Source organism: Hemitrygon akajei, chromosome 15, assembly GCF_048418815.1.
Source record: "Hemitrygon akajei chromosome 15, sHemAka1.3, whole genome shotgun sequence".
Taxonomy (NCBI): domain Eukaryota; kingdom Metazoa; phylum Chordata; class Chondrichthyes; order Myliobatiformes; family Dasyatidae; genus Hemitrygon; species Hemitrygon akajei.
The window spans coordinates 25,794,400-25,811,189 of NC_133138.1; the positions used below are offsets into that span (position 1 = coordinate 25,794,400).

At 42.1% G+C, this 16,790-nt stretch overlaps 1 protein-coding gene and 1 long non-coding RNA gene across 2 annotated transcripts in view; one reads left to right on the top strand and one right to left on the bottom strand.

Moving 5' to 3' along the window:
• atox1 (antioxidant 1 copper chaperone) overlaps nt 1-14,242 on the bottom strand; it is a 30,898-nt gene extending 16,656 nt beyond the window's left edge. Inside the window, exons 1-3 of the mRNA XM_073067316.1 lie at nt 14,103-14,242; nt 13,324-13,399; nt 7,296-7,451 (exon numbers count right to left, since the gene is read on the bottom strand). Of these exons, the coding sequence (XP_072923417.1) occupies nt 7,327-7,451; nt 13,324-13,399; nt 14,103-14,108 (207 nt within the window). The 5' untranslated portion in view covers nt 14,109-14,242 and the 3' untranslated portion in view covers nt 7,296-7,326. The remainder of the gene's footprint in view (nt 1-7,295; nt 7,452-13,323; nt 13,400-14,102) is intronic.
• Nucleotides 1-16,790, top strand: part of LOC140739219 (uncharacterized) — a 136,433-nt gene that overhangs the window by 102,540 nt on the left and 17,103 nt on the right. The gene's annotated exons all lie outside the window — the stretch shown is intronic.

Consider the following 16,790-nt stretch of genomic DNA (forward strand, 5'->3'; position numbering starts at 1 on the left):
CATTCCAAAGCACCCCTTATCTCTAACCAAAACCCATAACACTGCTTCTACAGAAAGACCACTATGTTAGCAGTGAAACCTTTTCCAGGGTGTTATGCTTACTTTCTATAGATTTATTGAATATGTCAACAAGAAAATAAATCTCAGGGTTGTAAGTGGTGACATAAACAGTGCCTATAAAAAGCATTCACTCCTCTTGGAAGTTTTCATGTTTTATTGCTTTACAACATTGAAGCACCATGAAGTTAATTTGGCTTTTTTGATATTAATCAACATAAAAACCTTTTCACGTCAAAGTGAGAACAGATCTCTACAAAGTGATCTAAATTAACTACAAATATAAAACATAAAATATTTGATTGCCTAAGTATTCAACCCCTTTAATATGACACACCAAATCATCAGTGGTGCAACCAATTGATTTTAGAAGTCACATAATTAGTTAAATGGAAAGCAGTCAAGGTGTTTCAACTGATTATTCTAAAAAAAACACCTGTACCTGGAAGGTCCAACTGCTGGTGAGTCAGTAACCTGGCAAAAACTACTTCATGGAGACAAAAGAACGCTTCATGCAATTCCGCAAAAAGGTTACTGAAAAGCACAAGTCAGGAGACAGATACAAGAAAATTTCCAAGTCATTGAATATCCCTTGGAACACAGTTAAGTCAATCAACGGGAAAAATATGGCACAACTGTAAATCTGCCTAGAGCAGGCCATCCTCAAAAGCTGAGTGACCATATAAGAACGGGGCTAGTGAGGGAGGCCACCAAGAGACCTATTATGACAGCTCTGGAGGAGTTACAAGCTTCAGTGGTTGAGATGGGAGAGACTGCACATACAACAACTGTTGCCCAGGGGCTTCACCAGTTGCAATTTTATGGGAGAGTGGCAAAGAGAAAGCCACTGTTGGAAAAGGCATGTGGGAGACTTTGAGGTCAGCTGGATGTATTGGAGTATAAAAGTATAAATTTACCAAAACTATGAAGTCAGTTCTGAGCTTATGCATGTACTCAATTTAGTAGAATGAAATCTTAGGAATGTAGAAGACAATGGTGTGTTAATTGTGCTCGGCGCCGACCTGAGCGGCAGCCTTTTCCAGGTGCTCCCGAGATTTGATAAATTGATCATTCTTTTTTTAGGTTGTTTCTGGTTTTTTTTTAGTCATAGTGTTATGTTTAGTATTTATTTAATATTGAGATGGAGAGAAAGTTGTATTCGAGAAACCAGCTACTTGCGCTGAGAAAGGTGCAAGTCAGTGTTGCGCAACAAATCCAGATCCCGAACGAAATTAAACGGAGGTTCCGCGGCTCCAGGGCTGGAAAACTGCGCAGGGATAAGTGGACGGAGATGAAGAGGCGTTATAAACCTGCTGTTCCTTCGGTCATTATGGGGAACGTGAACTCGCTGCCAAATAAATTGGATGAGCTAGCCTCATTAGTAAGGAATGTTAAAGCATACAAGGAATGCAGTTTAATGTGTTTTTCCGAGACATGGCTGACGGCTAACATCCCGGATGTAAATGTAGAATTACCTGGTTTTACTACGGTAAGATTTGACAGATATGCCAAAAAGTGTGGGAAGAAGAAAGGAGGGGGACTCGCTGTCTACATTAACGAAAGATGGTGTAACCCCGGGCATGTGAGTACAAAGATCTCCGTTTGTGAAAGAGATATTGAGCTGATCGCCGTGAGTATGAGGCCATATTACCTGCCTCGAGAATTCGCAAACGTCATTGTGGTGAATGTATATGTCCCGCCACGTGCCGACGCAACGGTAGCGTGTGACGTCATCAGCTCCGCTGTTGCTAGGCTGCAGACACAGCACCCTGAGGCACTGGTGATAATTACAGGGGACTTCAACCATGTGAGTTTGGACAAGACACTACCTGCTTTCTCCCAGTACGTGGATTGCTACACCAGGGGTAATAGGACTATTGACCTACTGTATGCAAACGTAGAGGAGGCATATAGTGCATCCCCACTGCCTTCATTGGGGAAAGCTGATCACAACCTGGTTTTGTTACAGCCCAGATATAAATCAATTGTGATGAGGCATCCCACTACCACACGCTCTTTTAGGAAGTGGACTCCTGAAGCTGAACAGGCCCTGAGAGACTGCTTCGGTACTACTAACTGGGATGTACTGCAAGGGGGGCTATGTGGGGGCGTTGAGGAGGTCACAGAATGCACAACGGACTATATTAACTTTTGTGTGGATGCAGTTGTCCCTGTTAGAACTGTTCGCTACTATCCCAATAATAAGCCCTGGATCACTAGTCACATCAAAGGCCTCCTAAACCAGAAGAAGAGGGCCTTTAAAGATGGTGATCGGTTGGAGCTTAAAAGAGTTCAGAAGGAACTCAGAGTACAGATAAGGGGGGCAAAGGAGCAGTATAGGAGGAAGCTAGAACAAAAGCTGCAGAAAAAAAGCATGAAGGAGGTGTGGGATGGGATGAAGATCATCACCGGATGCGGTGCAAAGCGGAGGGCGAACATAAGTGGAGATGTGGAGAAAGCGAACCAGCTGAACAACTTCTTCAACAGGTTCGACAGCTCAGTCTCATCCTCACCGCAGAAATCCACACCAGGCTTACTTCCCTCACAGGAAAATAGCCACTCACAGGAGACCTTGCCCACGCCCAGAATTACGGCTGCACAGGTGGAAGGTCAACTGAGGAAGATCTGTACCAGCAAGGCGGCTGGACCGGATGGAGTTTCCCCACGATTACTGAAGGCCTGTGCTACTGAGCTGGGAGAACCACTACAGCGCATCTTCAACAAGAGCCTGGAGCAGAGAAGAGTACCCAGACAGTGGAAGACATCCTGTATTGTCCCGGTACCGAAGAAACCACAACCAAAGGAGTTGAATGACTTCAGACCTGTTGCCTTGACGTCGCACGTGATGAAGACCATGGAGCGGCTGATAATACAGAATCTGAGGCCACAAACCAGGCACGCCCAGGATCCTCTTCAGTTTGCATATAAGGAGAAGGTGGGAGTTGAGGATGCTATCACGTATTTGCTGCACAAATCACTCTCTCACCTAGAGGGGGTCAGTTGTGCTGTGAGGATTACATTCCTTGACTTCTCTAGTGCCTTTAACACCATCCAGCCCAAGATCTTAAGGCACAAACTAACGGAGATGGGAGTAGACTCTCACATGGTGGATTGGATAGTGGACTACTTGACAGATAGACCTCAGTATGTGCGGTTGGGAGACTGTAGTTCTGACACGGTGGTCAGCAGCACAGGGGCGCCGCAGGGAACCGTACTCTCTCCGGTCCTGTTCACCCTGTACACATCAGACTTCCAATATAATTCTGAGTCCTGCCATGTGCAGAAGTTCGCTGATGACACGGCCATAGTGGGGTGTGTCAGGAATGGACAGGAGGAGCAGTATAGGAAACTGATACAGGACTTTGTGATATGGTGCAACTCAAACTACCTGCGTCTCAATATCACCAAGACCAAGGAGATGGTGGTGGACTTTAGGAGATCTAGGACTCATATGGAGCCAGTGATCATTAATGGAGAATGTGTGGAGCAGGTTAAGACCTACAAGTATCTGGGAGTACAGTTAGACGAGAAGCTTGACTGGACTGCCAACACAGATGCCTTGTGCAGGAAGGCACAGAGTCGACTGTACTTCCTAAGAAGGTTGGCGTCATTCAATGTCTGTAGTGAGATGCTGAAGATGTTCTATAGGTCAGTTGTGGAGAGTGCCCTCTTCTTTGTGGTGGCGTGTTGGGGAGGAAGCATTAAGAAGAGGGACGCCTCACGTCTTAATAAGCTGGTAAGGAAGGCGGGCTCTGTCGTGGGCAAAGTACTGGAGAGTTTAACATCGGTAGCTGAGCGAAGGGCGCTGAGTAGGCTACGGTCAATTATGGATAACTCTGAACATCCTCTACATAGCACCATCCAGAGACAGAGAAGCAGTTTCAGCGACAGGTTGCTATCGATGCAATGCTCCTCAGACAGGATGAAGAGGTCAATACTCCCCAATGCCATTAGGCTTTACAATTCTACCGCCAGGACTTAAGAACTTTTTAAAAGCTATTATTAATGCTTTTTAAGATGGTGATTTAGATGCATATCATATTTTTTTACTGAGTTAAGTACTGTATGTAATTAGTTTTGCTACAACAAGTGTATGGGACATTGGAAAAAAAGTTGAATTTCCCCATGGGGATGAATAAAGTATCTATCTATCTATCTAATGAGAGGTAGCTACAGAAAGAGCTTGCTATTTGCTATGCATATATCTTAAGAATGTAGAAGACAATAGTATGTTAATGAGAGGCAGCTAAAGAGATGTAGATTAGAACATGATTAGTCAATGGGTAGAAACAATAGGGACAAGATAGTACGTGTGATATGCAACTATAGCAACTGGACCAGGAGATTGCTATAAAAAATGCTGTGTCCAGGGATCGGTGGGCAATCAGCGACTAGCTCAATGACTGTCTCAGCTTTGATTTGCAAATTAAAGTTTAACCCTTCTTGAAGAATCTTCTGCGTCTCTTGGTCATTTGTAAGGCACGAAAAACCACGACATTATTGGCGACCGCGGCAGGACCAGATAGAGACCCGCGGAAGGGAAACGGCAGATTGGGAACGCTTCCCGGTCCTCTAGGGACCCCCACAAGGCTAACAAAATTAAGGGTGCACCCAAACAAAAGGAAAGCGCTTTTTGCGACAACTTGGACTAAGAATTCTGTTGGCTTTGGGGAGGTCTTGGAGTCTCAGAAGTGTGGAACCACTGTCAAAGGGTCTCTCTGGTCCAAAGAATCTGGCAGAATTGGGGGCAATCAGCGACTAGCTCAATGACTGTCTCAGCTTTGATTTGCAAATTAAAGTTTAACCCTTCTTGAAGAATCTTCTGCGTCTCTTGGTCATTTGTAAGGCACGAAAAACCACGACAGATGAAGGTTCAATGGTCTGATGAAACCAAAATTGAACTTCTTGGCCATCAGACTAAACACTATTTTGGCACAAGCCAAACACTGCATAGCATCAAAAACACACCATCCCTACTGTGAAGCACGGTGGTGGCTGCATCATGCTGTGGAGATGCTTCATAGTAGCAGGCCTTGGAAGACTTGTGAAAGTAGAGGGTAAAATGATTGCAGTAAAATACAGGAAAATCCTGGAGGAAAAACTGATGCAGTCTGCAAGAGAACTGTGACTTGGGAGAAGATCTGTTTTCCAGCAAGACAATAACCCCCAAGCATAAAGCCAAAAGCACAAAAGAATGGCTTAAAAACAAAGTTAATGTCCTGGAGTGGCCAAGTCAGAGTCCAAACCTTTATCCAATTGAGAACTTGTGGCTGGACTTGTAAAGGACTGTTCACTCACGATCCCCATGCAGAACTTGAGCAGTTTTGTAAATAAGAATGAGGAAAAATTGCATAGTTCAAATGTGCAAAACTGATAGAGACCTCTCCACACAGATTCAGGGCTATAATTGCTGCCATAAGTTCATCTAATGAATACTGACTTGAAGGAGTTGAATACTTATGTGATCAATTATTTTGTGTTTAACATTTGTAATTAATTCAGATCACTTTGTAGAGATCTGTTTTCACTTTGACGCAAGAATCTTTTTCTGTTAATCAGTGTCAAAAAAAAGCCAAATTAAATCCATTGTGACTCAATATTGCAAAACAATAAAACATGAAGACTCCCAAGCCGGATGAATACTTTGTATAGGCACTGTATATACTTTGATAATAAAATTTACTTTGAACTTTAAATCATCCTGTAAGTACGCTAGAGTTAAATTGGTGGGTTGCTGGGCAGTGCAGCTTAGTTGGCAAAAAACATTTTGTATGTCAGGTCTACCGCATCAGTGAGCTCTTTGGCAGAGGAGCTGGAGTTGGTATGGAGCATATTGCTGCTTGCTACAGGAAGGCATCAAATTTCGTGTGCAAAGACTACATATAGTGTAACCGTGGGCTACTGTCTTGAATGTTTCTCTTGCAATTGCAAGACCCTGTTGGACATTGATAATATAAGATCCTACAGGTCTGGTTCTCTTGTTTGGTGGCATGACAGATGGCAGGGGAGCTGTGCAGTCTCAGTTGTAGCAAGAACTAGGCCTCAAGCTGTGGGCCCGCCTGCTGCTGCAGTCCAGCAAAGGAGACATTGGAGGCAGTGTAGTGTGGTGTCCATGCTTAGTTGGGGGCTAGCATCTCCTGTCGGTGTTGCCCTGCAGTGTTTGATCGGTGGAATGACAAGCTGGATTGTGTGTGCGATTTTGTCTGCGGACTGCCGAAGATTGCACCACCAATTTGTGGAACGTGTCACTCAGGGACTTGGGCTATATATACATTTTTTTGTGGGACTATATGTGTGCCAGCTATCTTGAATGTGCTGTATTGTGCTGTGTATGTTTTGCACCTTGGCCTCAGAGGAATGCTGTTTCATTCAGCTGTATTCATGTATAGTTGTAGTTGAATGATAATTACACATGAATTTGAGAAGGGCCATTCTGCATTATCTCTAAAAATCAGTAAAATATAACCTGTTATTTTTCAAAATAGGAACATGCAACTGTTGTTATTATATGTGGAATTTATGTAGAAAAATTAAGTAATATGCACATTTGATAGCAATACAGATAATATCAAATGTTTCACCTGACTGGGTACTTCAACTTCTTTTAAAAGTCAATTTCTTGTCACAAAGCAAATAGTTTACTCTCACCACCTAGCAGCAGAAAGCCCTATCATTTAAAATCCAACAAGTTCATGGGTTTCATGCCAGGTATCATCGCCAGGTACATCTCTCCAGGTAATGATGCAGATGAGTTCTACTTAAAGATTTTAAATGTGCAAACTCTGAATATTTCTATAGCTGTGTGTTGCAGATTGTATAACCCAGCCTTCTCTTGTTCTTCTGTTTTCTGGACCTTTCCCCACTGCATTCTCTCTAATCCACCAAATGTGCAAAGCCATCCATTTCTAATTGATGTGCGTGTGGTGTGTGGAATGTTAGTTCAGAGTGGATTGCAACACTGATATGACAGACTGAAGCAATAATCACTGCACTTCTCTCATCATGAAATTTTACAGTATAAAGACTTTTTTATTAATTCTTTTATCAATGCATTCAATTCTACTTTCTACCTAGAGTAAGATTAACAATGTAGTTATTAAAGAAGCAACTTGTGAAAATTATGGTTTAGAATTAAGGGTCTGCAGAATCTTGGATGAAAGTTTAGGTATCAGAAACAGCTCTGAATATTTCATGTATACTTCAACAATTTTCTCACAGAATGTATGATGTATGATTACCTTTTCAGTTACCTTGACCACCATATGTGCTCTACTTTTTTCCAATATATTGTACATTCTTCCCCGTCTTTTGCAGATGTTCTTTCAAAGTCTCCACACTGTGGTTAGAGTCAATAAAAACTTTCTTGTTGGGGAGATCAATATCAAACTGTACATCTGCAATAAATGGAAAAAAATTATCAAGGGAGATAATTTTAGTTCTGCCACTTAAAAAAAGTTCTAAAGGAAGCAATGATCATTTCAAAATTGTCACACGTAAATCTATATAATGTAGCAGTTTCAATGAACAATATTATTAGAATTAAGGTAAATCACTCAGGAACTTAAATTGGGAAACAATATAGTGGCATGCTAGAGTGCTGGGAGAAGCTGGAATGGAGGAAATACGTAGTCAGTGGTCACTTAATATTAAGTATCTCCTGTACCTAAGTGGCCATGGACTGTATGTTCTTGGTCTTCTGCTGTAGCCCATAGTCTTCAAGGTTTGATGTGTCATGCATTCAGAAATGCTGTTCTGCATAACACTGTTGGAACGCGTGGTTATTTGAGTTACTGTAGACTTCCTGTCAGCTTGAACCAGTCTGGTCATTCACTTCTGACCTCTCTCACTAACAAGGCATTTTTGTCCAAAGAACTGTTGTTCACTGGATTTTTTTTTGTTTCTCACACCAATAACTGTAAACAAGAGACTGTTGTGCATGAAAATCTGAGATCAGCCGTTTTTGAGATATTCAGACCACTCCTTCTGGCACCAACAACCATTCCAGTGTCAGTCACTTAGGTGACATTTCTTACCCCTTTTGATGTTTGGACTGAACAACAACTGAACCTCTTGACCATGATCTGTATGCCTTTATATATTAGGTTGTTGTCATGATTGTCTGATTAGATATTTGCATTAACGAACAGGTAATCCTAATAAAGAGGCCAGCTAGTATATAAAAATATCTAATTTGACCAAGTGTGACTATTTGACCTAATTCAACACAAAAAAAGTCCAATCTCAAGAATCAATGGAACACAAGAACAGCAAAATCATGCAAAAGTGAACCTTCAAATCAACATCTGCCTAATTAGGGCACATATAGCATCTTTTCATTTTTGCCAAGCCAAATTCCAGCCATTTCCCATCAAATACAATTTTGTCATCTACCTAAGGCAATCAGAAGGAAAAAGAACACTAAGTTAAACACTGGATCGGCATATTGCAGATATAAAATGTTTGCTTTGAGGATATAGTCTGTTTATCTTTCCTATCACGTTGATTAGACAAAACTAAATTCAATATTTGGGAGTTACACAGCAGCACATGCAGATAAAATTCCATGAGACACAGGGGGAAGGGTGAAAAGAAGGATTATGAGGCATTAATAAATTTTGCTGACTAGGGACCAGGCAACCTAGACACTGCTGCCAACTTGGGAATAAAATATGGAATGCCAGGAGTGGTCAGAAATCAGAAAGCATGGAGATCTGAAGCTGGATGATACAGAAATAAAGACCACCAAATAGTTTGAAAATGAGGATGAGTGTTTTTACAATTCAGGCAGTGCTAAACCAAGAGACAATGCTAATCATCAACCACAAAAGATAATGAATGAACAAGATTAGGTAAGAAGTGAAAAGAGATCACAGATGCAGGAACCTAGAACAAAAGAAACAGAATGCTGGAAGAACTCAGCAGGACAAGCAGCATCTGTGAAGGCAAAAGATGCAAGTTAATGCGACGCTGTATTAGGACTGAGTGCTGCAGAATTGATCTGAAATGACGACTTACACCGTTTGTTTTTTCGTTCAGGATGTATTAAGAGTTTAGATTCAGGTTATAGAGCTTAATATGTATTCTCACAAAGAACTAACAACAACGTTACTTGTGAATTTGGAAGCCTGATACATTTACTGCACAACTGCATCTTATGAACATAAACCTGAGGAGGTTGCAACCACCTGGTTCTTTGAGCCTCATCTGCAATTTGTTAAGGACATGTCTGATCTTCTACATCAGCACCAGTTTCTAACTAGTATCTCATAGCCCTTTATTATTTTAATGTCTGTAAATCTAGCTAAGATATGAATGAACACCATGATTCAGTACCATCAGCTCTGAAGAGTAAAGATTCAAAAGGAATAACTTTTGCATTATATTTCTAAATGCCAACATAATTTGGAAACTGTGGCCATTGCCCAAGACTCTTTAGCCAAGGGGAAATTTTCCCTGCACCTGAGCTATTAAGCCCTTTAAGAATTTTGTGAGGTTTTGATGAGAATACAGGCCCATTCCACTCAAACTTACCTCACAGTGAAGAGTCTGATCAATCTTCACTGCACTCCCTCTATGGCAAGTACATTCTTTCATAAGAAAGGGCAATACTCCAGATGCAATCTCATCAAGAAATGTACAATGCCGTGAGATTTCCTTTACTCCTCTATTCAAATTTGCTGGTAATGCAGGCAAACATATCGTTTACTCACGCAATTGTTTTCTGATTGTGCACGTTGGCCTTTAGCAATCTCTATACAATTACACGTAGGTCTCCTTAAAATTCAGTGTACTTAATCTCTCACCATTTAACAAACAATTTGTTTTTCTCATATGTGCAAAAAAATGACCATCTTCATATAATCAATCTTTTCTACCATGCCTCACCTCCTCCTACATTAATAATTTATGAATTAAATACTCATCACTCACCTCCCAAGTTTTGCAACATCACACAATCAAACTAAAAGCCAAAGTTGAGGGACTCCTAAATTCCACTCAGAACTTTGACTCTATAAGACTTCTGCATTTCAAGAAGCACTTGTGTACAAGTCACAAACTTTACACTAACTACCTGCACTACAGCAGTGACAATTGACACTAGTAGAGTTTTCCCCAAACTAAAAACAAACCTCATATTAATTATAGATGAAAACTCATACAGTTCTAGTCAAACTTGGCTCCTTGCGAGGGAAGTTTATATACATTAAATTGCGTATGTGTCCAAAAATATTGAGATGTTACTTTCAATGCTTCCATAGTTACTGACCCACAAACCTATTCTTTGTACCTTCATCAAAAACAATACCTCAGTCTGCCAACTGATACTTAATCTTGCTGTCATTCAACAGTTCTGCAATCATGGCAAATAACTGTGGGTTCAAATTCTATTCACAGACCAAAGCACAATTGAGGCTGTTATATCAGCATAAAACTGAGCTAGCACAGCACTACCCCAGCTCCTGCATTTGATTTACAATTTTAAAAAGTTCCAGGTTATTCTCTGGTAAAAGCTAAAGATCACAGGCACTATTTTGAAATGCAGCAGGAGAATTATCAGTGGTCTGATCATTATCTAGTACCAACTGTTTGCTTTTTGGTGGGAGCACTCTATACACATTCTGATATCTTTTTCTTCATTCTAACAGCACTCAAACTTTACACTTTACTCAGCTGCAAGGTGCTTTGAGACATGGAGCTTGAAGGACCCTCATAGCTAGTAATGAAGGTGAAATGCAAAAAGAATGCAAAGTGATTTTACTGGGTTAAGCAGGTGGAGAAAGAACAATGAAAATAAAAAATAATTATTCACTTTAATAATTAGTGGAAAAATAAAGTAAAACTAATAATATGACTGGGAGATTTTCTGGTCGATTTAAAGTTGCATACTACTATAATAAAATGTCTAGTGTACCCAGTATGCTTCTAGAGTAAGGAAGGACAAAGCATTGCTGAGTTTTGGTGGAGCGGAGTAGCTAGAGCCCCAGTGAAATTTACGGTATTTTAAAGTGGTGAAAAGGTCGCAAACAGCAGTGTACTGAGGAACCTTGGTGTTATGGTGCATAAAACAGAAACATACAGGTAGGTATATCAAGCAATTAGAAAGGCAAGTGCTACAATGTTCTATGATGCAGTAGTGCAAAAGAAAGGATGTCTTGCTGACATTGGTAAGTCGACATTTTGATTACTGTGTAGCTTTTGACTGCGTCTCAAAGGCTCGTACTCTGTCGCTTCACGCCACGGAAACCAGCATAAGCACTGGCCCGATGAGCCTATGAGGCTCGGGACAGACTTTAACTAACTAACAATGTAAGCCTCTTACACGATCCACAATAGCGCACAAAAATTTAACATACTTATGTTTGTGATCTTCTGCTACTGTAACCATTCACTTCAAGGTTCAATGAGTTGTGCCTTCAGAGATGCTTTTCTGCACACTACAATTGTAATATCTGGTTACTTGAGTTACTGTTGCCTTCCCATCAGCTTGAACCAATCTGACCATTTTCCTCTAATGTTTCTCTAATATTAACAAGGCATTTTCACCCACAGAACTGCTGCTCTCTGGATGCTTTTTAAGTTTCTCGCACTACTGTCTGCAAATTCTAGAGACTGTTGTGTGTGAAAATTCTAGGAGATTAGCAGTTTCTGAGATACTCAAACCACTCCATCTGGCACCAATAATCACTCCATGACCCAAGTCACTTTGATCACATTTCTTCCCCTGTTCTGATTTTTGATCTGAACAACAACTGAACTGCTTGACTATGTTCACATGATTTCATGCATTGAGTTGCTGCCACATGATTGGCTGATTAGACACTCACATTAACAAGGTGTAGGTGTACCAAATAAAGTGGCCACTGAGTGTATCTACAGTTTTTCTTGTTTTAAAACCGGGAAGTCACGACTTCCTTCAAAATGAAAACTGGAAAATAGCATAGGCTTTGTTCTCAAATGAAGAAAGATTATATATGGTAGAGTAAATGGTGATGATCAGACCTTTCTTCAATAATAGCCTTGACATTAAAAGCTGTCAGTGCTCGCTGGCCAAGACATTAGGGAGTCAATCAAACAATCAGGACCGTGTGCAAGGAGAATGCAAAACTCACTCAGTCAGCTAATGAAAGAAAGGAAGCTGCTGCAATAAGAAATGTGGGTTATTCAGCACATGGGGTGATTAATTTATAAGCAGTTAAATAACAAAAGCATGGGAAAAGATAAACTTGGAAAATTGTGAAATGACAAGCTCAACAGTGAAGCAGATATCAATAGATCTTTACATATTAAAAGAAAAACAAAAGATAAAGAGTGGTGCAGGAAGAATAAATTATCCGTGATTGTTCTGAATGCCAGAGCAAGCATGAATTTACCCCAGCTTTTTTCTTATGCAGTGAAGCTGAAATTTAGGATTGATATGAAGAATTTTTTCTTAACCTAAGTAATCAACATGTAAAATTGACTCCGGCGTAAATAAATAGGAGTAAGTCTTAAGATGGCTACAAGAGTATGCTGACTGATTACATCACTGTCTGGTACGGAAACATCCAATTCCCAAAGCCTCCAAAACGTGGTGGATACAGTCCAGACCATGACGGGCAAAGCCCTCCCCATCAATTAGCAAGTCTACAAGGAACGATGCCACAAGAAAGCAGCATCCACCATCAAGGGCCCCACCATCCAGGTCTTGCTCATCTCGTTGAGCCACTGGGAAGTATGGGAACCTTGGGTCCCACACTACCAAGTCCAGGAACAATTTGACCATCAGGCTCTGAATCAGCGTAGATAACTTCACGCAACTCTGAGCTGACTGCACAACCTAAGGACTCACTTTAAAGCACTCTACAGTTCACGTTCTCAGTATTATATACACTATTTTTCTTTATTTGCAGTTTGTCTTCTTGGCTATTTGCCAGTCCCTGTGTGAAATTTTTCACTGATTCTATTGTTTTTAACCGTTCTACTGTGAATGCCTGCAGGAAATGAATTTCATGGAAGTATATGGTAACTTATACACACTTAGATAATAAATTTACTTTGAACTTTGAGTGGCATATTAATGTGACTGACAAGATGGGCCAACTGGTGTCACTTCTTAATAAGGCTGAATTAGTTCATGATTTTTATAGTTTTCTCTACAAATAAATTTTGAACAGTAATCTTGATTCAGAGCTTAACATCCAAAGCAAAATATTTGAATATGAACAAGACTGAAGTATAATCTTCTATGTTTGAATCAGCTTTCAAGAGTCAAAATCTTCAGCTCACCTCCTAGTTTATTCAGCACTCGAGTCACTGCATTAGAGCAGCCTTCACATGACATATCCACGAAGAATTCGTGCTTCTGCAGAAGATTAAATGAATATTTAATAATCACTTTTTCAAATTACTCATTGGGTTTCTTTAAAGGGCAATATTCGACTGTTGGGTGGTTAAATTAAATTTTAAAATTATGTAAAAGATGAGATCAGAAATTTCCATATACAACACACACAAAATGCCAGAAGAACTCATCAGGCCAGGCAGCATCTATGGAAAAGAATAAACAGTTGACGTTCCGGGCCGAGACCTTTCATCAGGACTGCAAGTTTCTCTCTGTATGCTATTTCGAGTTGAAGACACAAGACCTTAGGTGCCTGAAGAGGACCACTGCAAAATAATCAAAACAATTCATGCTATATTTCATCTGGTAGTCCTAAGCTCCCGGTGTTTAGACAACGAAAGTGACACAAATCCTAGACTGCCACACGTATGGAAGTTAATGACCACTGACAGATTAAGAATGCCAATTCAACCGACTCTACAACTGGACTCTCCCGAGGAACGCCAGATGCAGTTAAAAACTACTAAAACAGAATTACGCCAAGTGTTGTCAGCTGTCCGAGGGAGTTTAGGTGGTGCGGTCTGGAAATACCCAGGAGAGGCACTGACGCCGGATCCTCACCCTCCCCTTGCCGAGCCACCTCAGCCTACTCCCCGGGCACGACAGGCTCACTCCCACCCAACCCTTCCCACAGACATGACTCGTCGACCAACGCTTCCCTCACCGACATCTCCACTCCTCTCCGCTCCGCTCCGCCGCTCTGTGCCGAGCCCAGACGCCGGGATCCACCGCGCAAGTGCGGACGCAGATCACGTGAGAGGTCAGGATGCCGGCGAACGGCGCTGCGGCCGCCGCTCCGGACTCCGGCGCCTAGGGGGAGCTAGAGGTTCGTATCGGACGGCAAGCGAAAGGGAGCCGCGTCAGCGTTCGCCATCTTCCTCAATCTCTCTTCGTGGCTCTGGATCCTTTGTCATTGAGTCACTAGAACCGGGTGCTTCTGTGCCGAAAAATTCCTACAGTCTGGAATGCTCATGGTTCGGCGCCCGAACTGATGTTTCCCCCTCGAAACTCAACGGGATCCTGGTTCCTATTTATCCTTGAAACATAACAGCTTCATTATAAATTTATAGTAACAGACATCCCACCCTGCAAAAACTCATTTCAGGGAAGTAGCACCACCACCCCCCTCCCTGTCGACCTCCAAGGGTGTATGTATACAGGGCATTTGATTATGAAACAACAATATATTTGATCACATATTGAAACTTACACACACACATACTATATATACATATATATATATATATATATATATATATATTCCTTGTTGAGTATTTTGTTGACAGTCTCAATGCTAATAGCTAAATGCTAATGCAAATAGCTTTTCTATTTCTTTTGTAAACTTTCCTTGTACTGTGATGTGGCTTGCTTGGCAGATTTGAGCATTTTGCCAGCAGTCTCAACCTCATAGCAGTCTGTCAATGAATTTGTTAATTTTGCAAGACACCAGATTCACAAGTGTTTTGTGAGACAGCTGACTTTGAATTCTGTAGTAATGTGATGCACTATGTTGAATGCCCTTTCTACATCACAATTAGAATTTGGCAGTACCAAAAGCAGCAGTTCTTCAAATGAAATTGAGAGCTCCTTAGCAGCAGTTTTGGAACAAATGTTGATCAGGTGACTTGGACAGCCAACGCTGTAAATATGAAGAGCCTGTGCTTTCACTTAACCCACCATGGGCAATAGAAACATCACTGTTGCAAACAGTGCAGTGAGCAACACTCTCATTATTTTTGACCCCTATTAGGCAGGGGTCCACTTCAGTGTAGTCTGGGGTGAATTACGTTTTATGTTTTCCTTTTTGGAACACTCTGCCATGGCGCTGCAGGACACTGAACTAAACTGATGGACAATGAAAGGGAGAGAGAGGTCGACTGTAAAGCCTGCCCACAGAGAAAACTGATAGGTCTACTTAGCACAAAGAGAGACCAATCATATTTGCTCTCTCTCTACCACCCCCCCCCCCCCCCGGCTCGCTCTTAAAAAAATCGATTTCCAGGATATTGTATATAATTTGTGGGCATCAGGGAGCCGCTATCAATATGTGGAAGACTCCTGGAACTGAGAGGTGGGTGTCTGTTACAATATACCATGTACAGATCCTCCCAGGTTTATTGCCTGAACCGAGTTCTCAAACGGCAAAAACCCTGATGCAGCCAGCAGATCCATCCCACCTTAAAGGTAGCTAGGGACTGTTGTAATCTGGGAAGAACCTGAAACAGCCTAATTAATGAATTAGTGTTTAATGAATAATAGCCCAAAAAATCCATTGTTTTAGCACCACCAAAGTCCAGAGCATGCCAGATTATCAGTGTTACAGAAATTGCAGAGGGTTGTGAACACAGCCTGGTCCATCATGAAAACCAGTCTCCCCTCCATTGATTCCATTTCCTTGGGAAAGCCGCCAACAAAATCAAAGATTTTGCCCACCCTGGCCATTCTCGCTTTCCCCTCTCTCCCCCCCCCCCCCATTGTGCATTCCATTAGTATGTGGACTTTGCAACGAGGGGGGAGAACGCATTGGACCTGGTTTACACAAACATCCCCGATGCGTACCGGGTGGAGCCCCGCCCCCACCTCGGATACTCAGACCACATCTCTGTTATGCTAATCCCAGCATACAGACCGCTCGTCAGGCGCTCCAGACCAGTTCAGAAGCAGGTGAAAACCTGGCCAGCAGGAGCCAGCTCTGCTCTTCAAGACTGCTTTGAGCACACTGACTGGCACATGTTCAGGGAGGCTGCAACCGATGGCGACTCTACCAACTTAGAGGAGTACACAGCATCAGTGACCAGCTACATCAGCAAGTGCATTGATGATGTTACTCTGTCCAAGACCATCACTATACGTGCCAACCAGAAGCCATGGATGACCGCAGAGATGCGTGCACTGCTGAGGACCCGCGACTCCGCCTTCAGAGCAGGCGACAAAGCAGCTTTAACAACAGCAAGGGCCAAACTGTCCCGAGCCATCAGAGAGGCAAAGCTTGCACACGCCCAGCGAATCCACAGCCCCTTCCAGGACAGCAGCAACACGCAGTGCATGTGGAAGGGCATCCAGGACATCACCAATTACAGGACAACATCACCTGACTGTGCGGGTGATGCCTCCCTCCCAGATACGCTGTACAACTTCTACACTTGTTTTGAGGCGGAAAATAATGTGGCGGTGAGGAAGTCCACCCCTCCTACAAATGACCAGGTGCTGTGTCTCACCGTGGCCGATGAGATAGCCCTGTGCAGGGTCTACCCACGGAAGGCTGCTGGACTAGACAATATTCCTGGTAGAGTGCTCAGAGGATGTGCAGACCAGCTAGCAGATGTTCTCACTGACATCTTCAACATCTCCC